Source organism: Diadema setosum, chromosome 12 (assembly GCF_964275005.1).
Source record: "Diadema setosum chromosome 12, eeDiaSeto1, whole genome shotgun sequence".
In the NCBI taxonomy this organism is placed as follows: Eukaryota; Metazoa; Echinodermata; class Echinoidea; order Diadematoida; family Diadematidae; genus Diadema; species Diadema setosum.
This window is the reverse complement of record NC_092696.1, coordinates 20858061-20875851: the sequence shown is the minus strand read 5'-3', so window position 1 is coordinate 20875851 and position 17791 is coordinate 20858061. Positions and strand designations below refer to the sequence as shown.

Here is a 17791-nt window from a genome sequence, read left to right as displayed (position 1 = left end):
ACTTATATATATATCACTTCCTTGGAATCCGGATCGAGGTTCAAGAAATTGAGTCACAACAGTCTTATTCCCTTTTTAGAATGATGAACCCAGTTTTGATGTCATCTCCACTCACTATTCTGAAATATCCTATTAATGTGCCAAGTTGGATTTGACTCACAAATAATTATGAAGACAAAGACTCTTGATTCATAATATCTCGCTGCATAATGAGCCCCCCCCCCCCCACACACACACACTTTTGTTTTTCTTGATAATTTTATTGATTTCATTCAAATCACTCATGAATTAACCCAATCTGCGATGGGTGTAACATGAACAAAAAACAATACTAAAACAACCATCTTCAATTTATATACTGCGAATAATCTCTCATCAACAATGAATAACCCAATTATATGTCAATCCCACTATTAATTTCTTCACGAGAAGATATGACATAATTATGCCAATCAAATATCCCTTAAATACACAATTGAATCTAGTTACTCATACTCCACTTACAAGAGCATCTAGGCCTATACATTAAAAAGAAACAAGAATATCATACCAAATCTAGAATGAAATCATTTATAAATACCAAACAAGCCCCCACCATCCCAACCAAACAAATCTTCATTTATCCCATAATTTATCATCTATAATCCTACCAAACACAGACAAACAGACAGACAGACACACACACACTTTCTCTCTCTTATAAGGAAGAAATTTCTTTATGATGGTGTGTCTTGTCGCCTTCACTATTATAGAGACACGTGGATGCGCGAATAGAAACATTATACAAATTGCGCAAATCATAATTAGGGCCTACTCGTCTGGGTCGGACACTCGTCTGACATATCAATGGAAGAATGTAGGCCTATACTTGAAAATTATACCATAGTCAGTTTTATTTGTTGGAATTACGCGAAAAGTGATAAAATCGGCTTTTCAAGAGGAAACAGTTTTAAACACCACATCCACAGCTCTAATTTGCACATTTTTGCACATATTTCGGGACGTAAGGGTCTAGCCTACATGACGGGACTGCCGCTTTTGTTTTATCACCGTTGATCATTATAATAATTATGTAGGTGAAATTTCCTTTCATCTGGTGAATTTTAAGCAAAATATTGCAAAACATGCTATACAGATCGCTCAGCGGAACGATGACTAACGAACCTTCGGAATCACGAACCATTGGATGAACGAATTGTAGGCCTAACCAATAATGATAATAAAGCCAGTTGGAACTCATTAGACAGCTCCCGAACCCCTTGGAATATATACGACCTTCTTCGGATTATATACTAGTAGGTGATGCATAATAATCATATTTTCACTGCCATTCATTTTCGTTTTTGTTTGTTTGTTTGTTTGTTTGTTTGTTTCGTGAGTGTTTGAGACGGGAATACCAAAATGGTTTTCTGAAGGTCATAATCAATATCGGAAAATGAGCATAGAATAGATTTGATCATGTAGGCCTGTAGTACTAGTAGGATATACGGTTACATGAAGTCATGAACACTATTATTAACATTATTCAAGCGTTTTTGGCAAGGAGTCGTTTATACAGTGCAATTTTAGGTTTAAAGCGTAACTCCTACCAAACTTCAGGTTCACCATTCTGCAAGAAGAGTTTGTTTGTCCGTATCAAAGTACACATTTCATAACGATGACAAATATTATACATTTGCAAACAACGTCTGTCAATCACTGTTCTTATTACTGAATATGTGGACATTGTAAACGTAGGCTTCATTCAACTGTGTGAATGTGATGATTTTTTCCCCCGACGGAATAATAACCACATTGTGGTTTTCGCTAATCTGCAGTAGCAGCTTCAGGGCCTACCATTCTGTGATAAATCCCGGCAGCAAAGCTTGACGATCACCGTCTTATCTAGGTAAGAGGCATACATCCCCTTGTTTCAAGAAATCTTCGGCATAATATATTCAGTGTAAATTATAACGTACTCTCAATAATTTTGCGAATAAGAGATCATAGATAATAACCTATGCTTGAAATCAAGACTAATCGCAAGACATCATGACGTCATAATACCGAGGTGAAAATGGCTGCTACCGGAGAGCTTACGCTGGAACGGGGTAAGATAAATTCTTTATTTCTATTGCGTGTGATCAGAATTTGACCGGAATTTCGTCACTGTGGTATTTTGCATCTGGTAGAATTGTATGATGTGTTTTCTGTCGTCATTCCATGCGAACTATGGTCGATTTTTTGGCATGTTTACAACCTTAGTCTGAGATTCCACTTGTCACTGTGACTCATTGACAAACTGTGTGTTGTCTGTGAATTATGAAGAGGCTGGATGCTGTGCACAGCCCATTGCAGTGTAGACCGAGTCCGAGATCTCGTGCGTATGGATTGATAGTGGGCGGGCCGCGCAGCTCAGCTGCAGGTGCTAGGTGGTAGTTAGCTATGCTATCCCCCCTATGGGAATGGCCCATCTATGCCATGATCGCCGCCCAAACTCTGAGCAGGTTAATGTGGTAGGCTTTAACATTTGTTAGGCCTAAGTGGTAAGTGTAGAATCTATCACTACCATCTGAATTCCACAGATTCACCCTTTATTTTTTATCAGAATCAGCAGGAGATGATGTAGCCTGACCAGACCGCTGTGCAAACAGCGGTCTGACATGTAAATTTACTAGGCCTAGTGTTTAGATCTAAACGTTGTAAACGACTGTCGCCTTTGACGGCAAGACCACAAAAATGTCTTTTATTTTGTTTGATTTTAACAGTAATACCACCCACCTACAATGTGACCTATATCGTATTTTGCTGATGGTTGAGTGGAATTTGGTGTTTTGTTGGTATCCAAACCTTATTGTTGAATTTTTCGGAGTAGATTGTGCGATGATTCACAAAATCAACAAACTACCACGAACGCTCAACCCGAGGTACGGTGGTAGCATTTTACGTACGCCCGTGCGTTTCTTGTGTTACGTAAAGCTTGTCGTCTTCTACGTACATGTATTTCCGCGTGTGCTGCTCTCATGATTTGACGTCACTTCCGCTCCAACTAGCTCATCCACTTCCGCTCCGACTAGCTACGTTGTAGTATAGGAGAGTGATTGCTATTCTATAACACGCAGAAGATGTGAGTGAAGCAATACGGACGCTTACAGACCCGATTTTAAGGACGGATTTCGGTGGGTTTTTGACGTAATTAAAAAAAAATACGCATACCGATTATTGAATGATTATCATAGATTACGGGGATTCCTTATATTTTAGTTTTCCACGATTAATAAAGATATTCATGAAGGAAACGTACACCCACCGCTGAAAATAACAACGTCTGCGAAGGAGTAGAGGTGCAGCCGCTGTCGCGTGCGTGTAGTTAGAGATGATGTAGAGTTGCTCTTGTTCTGCAGTTCTTCTGTGAGCACTTTCATTCATTCATTCATCGCAAAGAGCAGGGTGTTTAACCCGGTGAAGTGGTCCCACCTCACATCCAACGGGACCCCATGTAAGACCAGCTTTAATTAATAATAATCAGTGTAGCTGAATAAGGGCTATCCAGCCATCTTCTCAGATGGAAAATGAACAAACAAACAAACTTGTTATATCAGTTATCACCAGCTGATCACACAGTTCATCATCAGTTTCATATCGTATCCAACTGGAACCCGTGCCATGGAAGACCAGCTTTAATTATTAGAACCCTATAGTGTAGCTGAATATGGGCTATCCAGCCATCTTCTCAGATGGAAAATGAACAAACAAACAAACAATCTTATTATATCACACAGTTCATCATCATTTCATATTCATATCGTTTAGTTCACCGGTTTCACCTATTGGTAGATGTACTCTCTAATTACCACAACCACCCGCCTAGAGCAAAACAGCAGCCGCCATTTGTCCCGTCTTGGCTGTTATGCCAACATACCCTGGCAATGCTGTGGCAGTGGCTTGCTAACTTCATCTTCATAGTTCAGTCTGTTCAGAGAGTGCACATAGATGATGTATACCAGGCAAATGCATGCACGCTGATGATGCTAAGCGTGAGTGATCGACGAGCAAGTTTATAGTCAAATGTAAAACGGTATTTTTTAGTGCATCCAGCAATATTTATGGCAGTAGATGCATTTTTGACTGCTCAAATTGAACTGTAATGACAGCACTTAGAAGCTGAAACCTGTAAGAATATTGTTAGACTCTTATGTCATTTGAATGATCAGAGAGTATCGTTTTGGTGTCATAACTTCCCTCTGCCTTTAAACGCTTTTGTGCAAGTGGAATTTTGCTGCAGGAAGTGGAACCTTGGTGCAGGTTTTAAAAACTGTTAACAATTCCATATTCATATCTGACATTCATATAATTTTGTTTTGCTTTGTTTCAGATGTTAACCGTGCCATCCAACTTCTACAGAATCTACAGCAACGTAAGTATGAAGATTAAGAAAGTTACAGTAGCCATCCTAGATAACCTAATGTGTTCTTGGCTGTTAATCAGTGGCTGGACCAAAAAACTGACTAGGCCTTTGACTATTGAGTGAAAAATCAAGAAAAAACATTATTTCTTTTTAGTCAGCCTTAATACTTCTTCTTTTGTTCTCTCTTAGCATCAAATGCAGACTACAGTACATCGTGTATGCTTTTAGCTCTAATTTTTAAACACTGGTAGGATCTGCTTCAAGGATGTACAGTCGTAAAAAGTGATGGCTACCATGTGAAACAGAGAACTGCCAGTGCTAATCGGTACAACTACACATGTGAACATCCAATTATGATGCATATATACAGGAGTGATTTGCACTGTTATGTTGCATTGTGAAGTAGGAAGTTCACATCTGTATACCATGTTTTATTCATGAACTTATGTTTTACCCTTCCTGTAGAGCCTGGGCTCCCAACCCAGAAGCTGATTGCACTGCAGGCCATCCTCGAGAGCGATTTCTTCAACGCGGTCCGAGAAGTCTATGAGCATGTGCATGAGACAGTAGACATCCAGGGTGACCCAGAGGTCAGAGCCAATGCCACAGCCAAAGTGAGTTGTATTGCTTTTTGCTAAGTTTGTTGCTTGTATGCTTGTTTGTATGTTCATGTTTACCTCCATCAAGGGAGGAGGTTATGTTTTCATTACCGTTGGTCTGTTTATTTGTTTGTTTGTTTGTTTGTTTGTTTGTTTGTTAGTCCGTGTACAAAATAACTCAAAAAATTGTGCATGGATTTGGATGAAACTTGCAGAAAAGGTTGAGAGTGACACAAGGAACAGATGATTGAATTTTGGTTGTGATAAGGAAATTTTTATTGATTTTATGAAGGATTTTCGATATTTTGGCAGGTAGTTGGCAGGTAGTTCAAGCTTCACATTTTCGAGATTTTCATATGCGCACTAAAGTGCATGCTCTACAAGTTTTTTACTAGGGTGAGGCACGCTGTGCAGCTGAGGGTTTATGACGTAACAGGGGCTTCTATATTGGGAAACTGCGTGATTTTTCAGCATGCATACATATGGGTGGAAATCACTGATCTCTATCCATGGAAGAGCAAGATCATCGCTGGAAAGTAGCTGCTTGGTGGAGGTCTGCGCTCTCAGAATGCTTTTCTAGTTTTATTTTAAATTGTTTTTATTGTGGGAGGGGGACAGTGTCAGTAACTGCATACACAATGTACATTATAGGAAACTTTGGAAGTTAATACAAACAATAATTTGCAGCGTTATCAACACCTCCAGAGTTACAATAGTGGGCATAGATGTACTCAAGATTGCCTCTAGTGTGACTGGTTACATGCAAATAATGTCATCGATAGTGTAAAAGTAAGCTGCAACATTTACATGGCTTTGAATGTTCGCATGTTACACGTACAACCTGAGGATATGGGTTTATTACACTCTTATATGTCTAATGCTTGGAGTCATTTTGTTTGAATTGTGGACATACCAAAACATAAACAGGGGAAGATTTAATCCCATTATACACACATTTTGGGGACCACAACAGACTGTGATGAAGTGTGCTATGTTATCATAATCGGTTACAGACATGGAGGGTTTACTTTCCTCCTTCAAGTTGAGTGGTCACACAAATGTTGCAGTTACAGTTATTGTGCTATTAACCTTATGAAGTTTCAATACTCAAAGTACATTGTAGTGATACAGATGATGTTTGGATTGTCAAATCATGGTTTGAAGTACAGTAAAACATATTAATTTCATACTTTGTCGTACTTTACTACATCCATTAACTTGTGCTTTATCTTAATAGGGCAGCTCCAGATTCAGGTGTGTTTACAAATTATAAAATTTTGAAATGAGGAAAGAAGTTAAAAGCATGTGTTCAACATTCAACAAAGTAACAATGTACACAACTTTGTAGATTGATCCTGCCTGACAGCAAAACAAGAGCTTCTTGCTCATTACTGTAAAAGTGGAAATTTTCGCGCATTTCGCGCAACCAGAAGTTAGCGCAAAAATAAAAGCACGCTAATATTTGTGCATGCCATATGTTCCAGTAGTCGCTGTCTTGATTCCGCGGAATTAAAAATACGTGAAACTCTTCTTACCCGACCAAGCGCGAAAAATTAGTTGCGAGAAAATATCCACTTATACAGTATTGCAGATGGATACATGTAAGTTTCAAAACACCTGTGTTGACTACATTGTGAAAGCATGTTCTACAGGTAGTCCCACCTACATAAGGATTTTCTTTGTGCACATTGCTATTAGCTGAATGACTAAAGTGGGGGGGGGGGGGGGGCATCATGCCAACAATAAAATCTGCACTGTGTCATTGAGTGGTCAGGCATACATTGTAGAATATAATGAAACTTCAACCTCAAAGCCTTATTAATTGTTATGTTGTGTCGTTCACCCTTTGTGGGAAGACACTGTGTTACAAATACAATCACTCTTTTTTTGTGTGTGGTTTGCTGTACCTGCATCTCTTATTTCTTCATCTTTTTAATCATCCTCTTCTTCCTTTTTGTCCTCGTTTTCATTTTCCCTGTCTCCGTTTTCTGTAATTGCCTTCTTCCCACAATGCAGTGCATAATTGACAGAGGTGGTTGTAGGTTGCTTGTGACATTGCAGTAAAATTGCAAATCCACCAAATTTCCTCTCGTTAATTGACTGTCTGCATAACAAAGGTATCCAGGGGCACGAAATAAATGTGTGATGCTCTCTATGCGACACAATGTAGTGCTGATGGCTGTGTGATTGTGAGCAGAATAAGGACTGTAAAAAAAACCTGTATCTGAATTGCAAGGCTTGCAAGTGAATAAATACACAGTCAGTTTATTACCAGTCTCAGGAGTGTTTGAAGGGGCTTTATATGGTATGGTTGTGAAAGGAATTGTATTCATTATTAAAAAAAAATACATACTGTATGTTCTTATCAATGTACATATGTAGCTGGCTCTCTACAAGAAAATAATATTCAAATCTTTACTGTCTGATGCTCATGTTAATTTTTGCAAGAACAGATTTCTCTTGTGCTTTAAAAGTTTTTTTTTTTTTTTAATAAATACTGAACGATACCAGTTGAGTACAGTGATGCTCAATGTCATACTTCTGCACTGTATTTGTTTCCTGTTTCGATTCACATGTTTGAGAGCATTACTTATACAACTTTTATGCACATTTTTTCCAGGTGGTAATTTATGGCTTTTTCAGTCCATTCATTTCCACTTTTAGCATTGAAGATTGATTTTGATAGCAAATTTATCACAATCCAATGGTATTTTACAAATTGTATGTCTGATATTTTTTTTTTTTTTTTTGTACAAAGTGATTGCTTATGTGTTGTCAGAAAGAGAGGACACAAGTTGTTAGTTGTTTGATTTTTTTTAAATCATTAGAAACCAGCATGGTTTATGAGTGTATTGAGCTGTGCTTATAAATTTGTTATTTATGAGCAGAACTACTGTGAAAATGAGGGAGCCTTTTTTGTCATTGTTTTGTTTTGTTTTTGTTCTTTTTTACTAATACCCCTCTCTCTATTTCTCGGTAAATTAATTCCCCAAACCAATATACAGGTTTTCAGGTTTGGAACTATAATGTGTTTACATGTACACGTGTATTCAAAGTCTGTCATGACAATCAGCCCTGTTTAGGGTCAACAAAACAGTTACTGTACACTTGAACAAATTGTACTATATGCCAAGTGTCATTCTTTCTCTTGTTTTTTTTTTTTTCCAAGTTGAATAAGAGTCTTTCATTACAATCAGCCCTGTTTAGAGTCAACAAAACAGTACACTTGAACAAATAAAGCTGGATTTTTGTTTCATCTGCAAATGGTAAATCATGCCTTTGATCCTTTGCAGGCCACAGTAGCTGCCTTTGCTGCCAGCGAGGGTCATGCCCACCCCCGGGTAGTGGAGCTGCCAAAGACAGACGAGGGTCTGGGCTTCAACGTCATGGGGGGCAGGGAGCAGAACTCGCCCATCTACATCTCGCGAATCATTCCCGGCGGCGTGGCCCACAGACATGGGGGACTGAAGCGGGGAGACCAGCTGCTGTCTGTGAACGGAGTGGTGAGAGAGAATAATGTACTGTCACTCCCCCTCCCCCTCGTTGTGCTATCCCCCCTCCTTGTGCTATCCCCCTCCTCCTCCTTGTGCTATCCCCCCCCCCTCCTCCTTGTGCTATCTCCCTCCTCTTGCTATCTCCCTCCTCCTTGTGCTATCCCCTCCTCCTCCTTGTGCTATCCCCCTCCTCCTCATTGTGCTATCATCCCCCTCCTCCTCCTTGTGCTATCCCCCTCCTCCTTGTGCTATCCCCTCCTCCTTGTGCTACCCCCCTCCTTGTGCTATCCCCCTCCTCCTCCTTGTGCTGTCCCCCTCCTTGTGCTATCCCCCTCCTCCTTGTGCTATCCCCCTCCTCCTTGTGCTATCCCCCTCCTCCTCCTTGTGCTATCTCCCTCCTCCTCTTGCTATCTCCCTCCTCCTTGTGCTATCCCCCCTCCTTGTGCTATCCCCCCTCCTCCTTGTGCTATCCCCCTCTTCCCCCCCCCCCCCCTTCCTGATTCGTCATGTCCAAAAGAAAAAGATCAGGAAAAAAAAGAGGAAAATGGTTGATTTCTCCGTGCCTTCCTTGTTCAGTATTGGATAGGTAGAATGTAACATAATGATCAATCATGCTCTAGCAGTAATATTTCCCAACAACTGCATGCGATCTACTTTTGCACAGAAGAGTAATGGATACGACCATGGCCCAATTTGCAATTGATTACAAAAGATGACATAGTGACTGCGATTGGATACATGTATGTTCTGAGATTGTAGTACCATTGGCGAACCTTTTTGGCTAATGTTTCACATTTTTTTAATCTTTATTTATACCCAACTGAAATTTTGTTATCCGTGCATTTGTTTACACATTTCTTATTCATATGTCTCCATTTTAGAGCAAAAATCCCCCATTTTCTGCAGGCGTATGGAAAATAATATGTTTTACCTTTTGTTGTTGTAATTTCCTCACACCCTTCCCCCTACCCCCGGACAGTCGGTAGAGGGCGAGCAGCACGAGAAAGCCGTGGAGCTCCTCAAGTCGGCGCTGGACCGCGTCAAGCTCGTTGTCCGCTACACCCCGAAAGTGCTGGAGGAGATGGAGACGCGGTTCGATCGGCAGCGGGCCGCCCGCCGGCGCCAGATGTCACCGGAATGAGCCGATGGAGCCATCGTTCACTACAAGACTTTCATCTCGTAAGTGATAAGGAGTGGTAGTCTTTGGTACCACTAATACTTTTAAATTGTGTGTGCAAAGGGCAGTGCTTAACTTTTTATATACCCATGTACTTAGCTATCCGAGCTTTTTCATCATCATTCAGTAATAAATTCATCCAAACTTGACTGAGTTGCAAAGTTAGCAAACCTACTCGGGTATAGCAATGTGTCTCAGTCCAAAATTAAAGGGTGTGTACAGTTCTGGTCGAGGTGAGGATTTAGCTTTTAACGTTTTACGAGATATTCAGAAACCACTCTTATGAGATGTCAAAGAGCATGCAGTTCTAAGGTGTATCAAAAGTTTATTCGATGAAAATCGGTTTTGAAATGGCTGAGATATCCAAAAACAAGGTGAAACAAAGAGATCCTGATAAAGTTGTGGCATGTCGCCTTTTATTATTAGCACTTTTTCGGATATCTCAGCCATTTGAAAACCAAATTTCATCAAATAAACGTTGAATCCTTCTTAAAATTACATGCTCTTTCATATTTCATAAGAGGCTTTTCATTATCTCACTTAGGAATGTTCAAAACATGAATCCCCACCTCAACCAGTACTGTACAGTCCCTTTAAGGTCATGGTGACTCAATAGGGATTAGGAGTGTTATGCAGTTTCTATCGATTGACAAACTGCTCTCCATACATCAGAGCCAGTCAGAGAATGAAGCCCTCTAACATGCATGCCATTTGGTGAACAAAGCGCAGGAAGGGTTACCACTAAACAGTGCTTCTAGTTTGAAAAAAATCCAGGCTGCATGGTCCTGCATTCTCACAATGTACTCGTTTGATATGACATGAATTTGAGCCACATAAAATTTAGGGTTGGAAAGGATCTTCAAAGGCTGTAAAAAAAAAAAAAAAAAAAAATGAATTCTTGGAGTGTCCACATCTGCCATATGTAGTTTATTTTCTCCATTGTCAGTAGTGTGAGAATAAACAGTTATGGATTCATAATTTCAATCATTGTGTTTTGCTAAATGGTTTTTCTTTCATTGTAGCGATATTTTTCTTGTAAAAGGTAATATTTGAATTCAACATTCTGAAAAAGTCTATTATTTCTCTAGTTGTAGGGCATATTGTTGTTAGAATCCGTTGTATTCCTGACATTATTGTTGCAAGTGTGATTTCATTTCCTCTTTATCATGCTCTATTTTTTGTCTCACAGGTATATTCAACTGCCACGTGATTAACTGCAGTTCAAAACTTGCCCCACGTGTAAACTCTCCCCTCCCTTGCCCGTGACGAATCCCGATGCTGATCACTTTCTGTACAGCAATAGATGCCAACAGATAGACCCTCTGAGATTGTGGGCACAACATGGGGGGAAACGGAGCTTGAGTGATCAAATTAAACATCAGCATCTCATTACAAGTAGTGTTCTACTTACGTTGAAAGGAATATTATTAATGTATTTATGTGCGCTGTATTCTAACATGCCCTTTTTACATCACTCTAGTATTAATAAAGATCCCCAGTCCCACAAAACGTTTTGCACTGCCAAGAGATTTGACATATCTTGAGTGGGAAACCAGCCGAAAACACAGCATTGCAGATAGGGCATTTGCTTTTCTTCTTCTTTTGCTACTCCCTCATTCTTTTGTTTTGCCATGTACATGTGATATACTCATGATTCTTCACATCGAAATGATGTACATCATAGTTATTTATGACAGTGCACACATTAATAGGGTTGTGTTAAATGACTCTGGAGTAGCCATTATGGTATTATAGCTTTTGTAGATAATGAATATATCATGTGAGTATTTGTGTAGTTGATGTAGATGATGTAAAGGGGGCATTTTAGCTTTGGCTGCACCACATTGGCCCAAAGCCTGCTTATGTAGAAGTAGTCCTTGGACAAGATGTTTTTACCCATTGTGTCCCTCTCGACCCAGGTGTATAAATGGGTACCTGGCAACGCTAGGGTAATAATAATAGCAGGGCCCTCTGGTAGAGCAGTGGCAACACTGAAGAGGCTACCCTGGGTAAATAAGACCTTATTATTATTATTATCATTATTATTATTATTATTATTATTATAGTGCAAGGCAGTCAGCATTTGACATGTTGCTCTGAACTGAGCTGAAACTCTCTCTTTTCATTTCGTTCTCTTGTAAGCAATGGTACACTTGTATGCACAACAGACCGTTTCTGTAATGTATTTATAATTTGTGGACGTATCTTTTCCTGCAGTTGAGTAACGAAGCATTTCATTCACCTGCTCCTTCCTATCGAGTTCCAAAGGCAGGAATTCACTCAGTTGTTGCCAGGTACGCCAAACCTCTGGCGAGCTTTGTGGTTGTTAAGGGCAACTTATGCAAACAAAACTTGCATAGACTTTGAATACATCACCGAAGCGGTCTCTTAGAGCACTATAATATGATAAGCTTTCTGTGATGAAGACTTTCTCATTATTCAATCTTGGGAGATGCAGCTTAATTGGCCAATAGTACCTGTAACTGTCAAATTTCGAGGTATTTCATGCCCTCTTTCTAAATGTTCTAGCTTTTACCAAATCAGTCACCATTCCATATGAAACTTTTCTGTCATATTGTTCCAAGGGGGCATGCGGCCTCCCCCAACCAGTTTTCTCGAGTTGCTTATTCTTTTCTCAAGATTCTTCTGGGAATGGAACATCGGCGGACCAGAAAGTTGTAATGTGTCCCATTGTCAAGGTTTGATTGCGCAGGTTCCCGTTCATTTTGGGATGGCGTAAACCATCGAGATTTGATCTGTCGACCACAAAAGTAGAAATGCTGATGCCAGCGTAGGTGTGAGAACTTTGAGTCATGTTTTAGATTAATATTGTGATTAAGTATAAAGAGTGGATGAAAACTTACCCCCAACGTTTCAATCTCTTCTCATCCCTCTAATGATGCAACATTAATTAGTTTTGTTTCAAATTTTATAAGCAGTGTGGGAGGCACTTCAAATACTGAAAGATGATTTAATACTGGAACCTGAAATTGATACTATCATATATCTCGAATGATCCCACCACCAGATATGTACAATTAGACCTAGGCCCTTTTTAAAAAAAAAAAAATCTTTATTCTGATTATCTCCTCAGACTTGTATATGGAAACATTGCAGAGAGATTATTTGGAGAAGGAGGACTTTTTCCTATTCAAGACGATCTTAATAATGTCTTAGAAAGTGTCCTTACTTTGATTTTGTACCTAGCCTGCCTACAAGTTCAAACAGCAAATTGTAATTTAAAAGAAACAGAAATTTGATTGAAGTGGTAATGCTTATTTGTGTACTGAAAGTAGTTCATCATTTATGTACTAGACTAAAAATTCACACAAAATCAAGCTCTTTTTCATCAAAACTGCCAAAACCAACACGCAAGAATTCTGCTGAATATGATACACAGGATACTATACAATAGTCAGATATTATGTGATACTCTGTATTAAAGATGTGTAGACATGATGGTAGCTTGTAACTGCGTACAATTCATCCTGTGGAAATATGTGCTGTTCTCCCATTTATTTTTCTTTCTTTCAGGGTCTCAGTTTTCAGGGCAGTTGAGGAAAGTGTCACATGTAAAAAAGAAAAGAACGAGTATGAAGTCTCTCTTATTGTTGCGGTAGAATTTCATGCCCCCAAAGCCCTCCTGAATGCAATAATGTACTTAATATTCTTTTAGGCTTGGACCATGTGATGTTTAGAAATGCAGATCATCATATATGTAATCCTTACGAGCTTATACATTTCAGAGCCACTGGATGTATGACATATGAAATAGAAGGGTTAAAAGATAAAGGGGGTCAATGAAATTGTTGTCTTTAGGTTGCAGGCTGTTAGATCCCTGTTTAAGAATTGGAAATCTGCGCTATTAAGTGGAATCCTGTGGGACTGGAAATGCAAGTGTTTTGTTTTGGTTTTTAGCATATTTTTTAGAAATGCATGATGTAATGATGAATTTTTGCATTTTTTAGGTATGAGAATTTGCCATGACTTGGGAAAGAAAAAAATGAAATGGTTTGTGTGTCCTCAACTTATGCATAGATGATGGTATATCATACAAAACTAACTATGGACCATGAAATGCATTGAAAAATTGTTGACATCATCTAAGTAATGACCAACTTTCTGTTACATTGTATATCAAGGTCTCAAAGAACATAAAAGTATATCATACACTGTATATGCTTAGAAATTATAAACTTGTTCATGTGTATAATATGTATGTATTAAAAGAGATGTGATAATGATTTGTTATGAAGGGTAAGGATATGCAGAGTAGTTTGTCTTTCCACATCAGGTAGAACAAATCCTCGTGATGTTTCATGGGAAATTTAAAAGTTGATTTTAGTTTGCTGATAATGTCTCAACAACTGCCAAACAAAATGTATGTCAGAATTTTGAGTGCAGAAGAAGTCCTCGAGGCCAAAGGAGTGCTGTCTCAGTTTAAGCCACACGGGAGATCGCAATTCCAATTGACTTTGGGCCCTGTTTCCAAAGAGTCGTCTGATTTTTAATAATAAAATCTAGAGAATCCATTGTTGGGTCGCAAGTGCACTGGGCCTGTTCATGTGAAATGCTCACTTTGAAAAACAGTGCTGTTGATTTCTTGGAAAGGGAATCTGAAGTCTGGCCTCCTGTTATTTACTGACTTTGAGCATTGTGCTTGTGATAGCATGTGGAGCTGTCATATCTTGTAAAAAGATGTTCTGACACTGAGCAGTTTAGAGGTCGTGATCCTCTATCTAGGAGGGAGCACCCCATGATGTATCAATCGTGGTGTAGACCAAGGAGACAATGAGACAATGGGTTGTTTGGGGGAGCAGCTGGTGACTGGACACCTGAGCACCCAGTGGCTTGTGTGTGTCATCTTTACTCCATCAAGAAATGTGATATTACACACCTCTTTTCAGACCGCAGCACAAATCATGAAGTTAAACAGATTAATTTTTACATCATTATTTTTTTTTTTAACGCAAGAGCATTCGTGGCAGAAAGTAAGAGTGTCAACATTTTTCATTTCATTTGTATTGTTAATGTTGAATTTCAATAGGAGAAACTTCTTTGCCCAATTTTATATTTGAGTAAAGTCTGTTACACAAAATATTTTCCATGTAAATTGTAAATTTTCCCTGACAAAAGAGAAGAATTGTGCATGTTGAGCTGTATGAGCTCTTCTCTTGCAATATCTTGTAATATTTGCTATTTTAGGCACATGACTTCAAATTGTATATTACAGTTGAACCTCTATTATCCGGCCTCCCTTTATCCGGATCTCTCTATTATCCGGACGCAATCTCGCCGTGATTTTTTTAATCTTTTTTTAATAATTACGGGAGGAAACACACATGAATTACATACACTTGATACATTTCTTAATAATTATTTAGGTAAATCATCCCAAGAATTTATAAAAGAAAATGATTTCCGCTTGCAAACACGAACCTCTATTTTGGGGTCTGTATATTGAGTGTAACAATGAAAAGGTCGCAGTATACACATTACTACATTGTGGTACTACAATGGGCTACATCAGTGCATGTGTATGTGTATGTACCATAGAGCTATATTATACGGTATGTACATGTATAAAGCATTGAGTCTCCCGTATCCGGCCAAATCCCTTATCCGGATGAGCCCCGGTCCCGACTTGTCCGGATACGAGAGGTTCAACTGTATAAAGAAAGATCTCTAAATGACCTAAAGCTCTCTTGTCATCAAAAGCAGTTGATCTTGAACCAGGGGTTCCCCTAACTGTGAATATCCTGTTGAGTAGGATACGAGTACAGTGTGGTGCTTAGCTGATGCCAAATACATGTTGCGTCACTTTTTTTATGCCTCCGCCACGAAGTGGTGCCGGAGGCATTATGTTTTCGGGTTGTCCGTCCGTCCGTCCGTACGTACGTACGTCCGTCCGCTTTCGTTTACGCGATAACTTGAGTAATATTTACTGGAATTTTACCAAAGTTGGTCCAAGTAGGAAGTATGATGGGGCAATTATTTGATTAGATTTTGGGTGAAATCGGCGGAAGGTCAAAGGTCAAAGGTCAAGGTCAAATCATGAAATTGTATCCGTTTACGCGATAACTCAAGACTGGATGGAGCAAATTTCACCAAACTTTGTTGGAGGATGATGTATGATGGGACAATTACTTGATTAGTTTTTCAGTGAAATCGGACAGAGGTCAAAGGTCAAAGATCAAGGTCAAATCCTAAAATTTATCTGTTTACGTGATAACTCAAAACTGGATGAAGCAGCTTTCACCAAACTTGGTCCAAGGATGATGTATGATGGGACAATTAGTTGAGTAGATTTTAGTGACATTGGCAAGAGGTCAAAGGTCAAAAGGTCAAGGTCAAATGCTACAAATGTTGCAATTTCCCCCATATCTATGCAATGCCAGAAGGTATTTTCTTGAAACTTGGTGTGGACATGTACTACTGCGTATAGATTCTCCAGAGAAAGTTTCATGTCATAAGGTCAAAGGTCAAAGGTTAGGTGAAAATGTTGCAATATTACTTTTCTCTCAAATGCTTCAATGTATCTTCGTGGAACTTGGTACATATGCATGTACTGTCTGGCAGGGATTATCTAGGGAATTTAGAGGTCATGGGTCAATAGTCAGGGGTCAAAGGTCAAGGTCAACTCCTCAAAATTTTACTATTTCCCTCATATACTAGTTTATGCAATGCTTGCATTTTTAGTTTCAAAACTTAATACATGCATTACCTAATGGAGATTCTCCGGGAAATTTCCAGCCAGAAGGTCAAAGGTTAAGGGTCAAAGGCCAGGTTTCAATGCCCCCCCCCCCCAAAAAAAAAAAAAAAAAAAAAATCTATTTTATACCGTCATCACACTCTTTCTTCGTACCTTGGAAATTACTCATTGCATGAACTTTCCCAAAATTCCCCAAATATGTGTACCTGCACTCTTAGAAAATTATAGCAAACCCAGTTCGAGACATTTCTGACAAACCTGTCATTTCAATATTTTGCCAGTTATGTGAAACTGTCATGGATCACACATTGTGAAGACATTGTACTATACGCCTATTGGGAGAATCATGCATTATGGCGGAGGCATCAGTCGCCATAGCGACATTTCTAGTTTTTTCATGCCTTGCATTCAGGTATAGATTGAATACCCCTCCCCCCCCCCAAGTTCTTGATAGTCCTTGCTTTAACTCCTTGCCTTTGAGATGGTGGAATGCCCATAGGGCTGTAACATGGAGCAGACCGTTTCTGCATTGAATGTGTTAGCCTGTCTGCCTTCATCTATTGTGCAGGATAGCATTTATTAATCTGCCAGTGATTGCCATGACAGACTCTCGCAGATCCAGATTGCTACATGCGACTCGGGTTTATTTCATTTCTTATTTTTTTATCGATTTGTTTTTGTTTTTACCAAAATTTCATGGCAACTTTGACGTATTTAGGTTATGAGAGGTATTTGTGATAGCAGATGTTAAAAGATAAAGTGTAGTTTGTGTTGTGAAGAGGAAGAAAATAAACTCAGATATGATATCTACTTTTGTCAAAAAGGATCACTTTCTTTCTCATTTAGTCTTTGTGTAGAAATGCCTATACACACAGACACACAACGTACCACTTTAAGTCGCACACATGCACACACACACACACACACACTCCTGCATGAAACATATAAGGGCAACTCCTGTTATACTGTAACAGTGGACATTTCTCGCGACTAATTTTTCGTGCTTGGCCGGGTAAGAAGAGTTATGCGTGTTTTTGATTTCGCGGAATGAAGACAATCACGCACAGGAACATATGACAAGCAAAAATATTTGTGTGCTAGTTTCTGGTTGCGCGAAATGTGTGAAAATGTCCACTTTTACAGTATTCAAGTCCCTGGACTGGCAGTTTTTTTTTCTTTATATCAAAATTTTGTTATCCGAACTCACACAATGTATGTAAATAATCTAATTAATAATTTTGGGCCCTGAATTTTACTTTGTCCTATGTGAAATAGTTATAACTGTGTTTGTTATAATGGGAGTGCACTGTAACATGTACTTGTACTCAGGTGCAGTATTATTGTATAGCTGTATCCTTTGAAAATACATTGTATATAAAGATACAGAGACAACTTTTTTTTTTCTTTTTAAATTTTTGATGA

At 39.0% G+C, this 17791-nt stretch overlaps 1 protein-coding gene across 1 annotated transcript; it reads left to right on the top strand.

The window, feature by feature from the left end:
- Positions 1 to 2056: 2056 nt before the first annotated feature.
- On the top strand, positions 2057 to 11334 carry LOC140235992 (protein lin-7 homolog C-like). The gene is made up of 6 exons (XM_072315979.1): positions 2057 to 2090; positions 4355 to 4396; positions 4853 to 5001; positions 8280 to 8489; positions 9460 to 9659; positions 10847 to 11334. Exons 1-5 carry the CDS (start codon positions 2057 to 2059, stop codon positions 9619 to 9621), a joined length of 597 nt encoding a protein of 198 aa, XP_072172080.1. The 3' UTR covers positions 9622 to 9659; positions 10847 to 11334.
- The last annotated feature ends 6457 nt before the right edge of the window (positions 11335 to 17791 follow it).

Bases quoted from the DNA above. Each gene is read 5' to 3' on its own strand.
- LOC140235992 (XM_072315979.1), top strand. From the start codon at position 2,057: ATGGCTGCTACCGGAGAGCTTACGCTGGAACGGG. The intron at 4,397-4,852 runs GTAAGTATGAAG...CCCTTCCTGTAG, and splicing joins TCTACAGAATCTACAGCAAC to AGCCTGGGCTCCCAACCCAG. The intron at 8,490-9,459 runs GTGAGAGAGAAT...ACCCCCGGACAG, and splicing joins TGCTGTCTGTGAACGGAGTG to TCGGTAGAGGGCGAGCAGCA.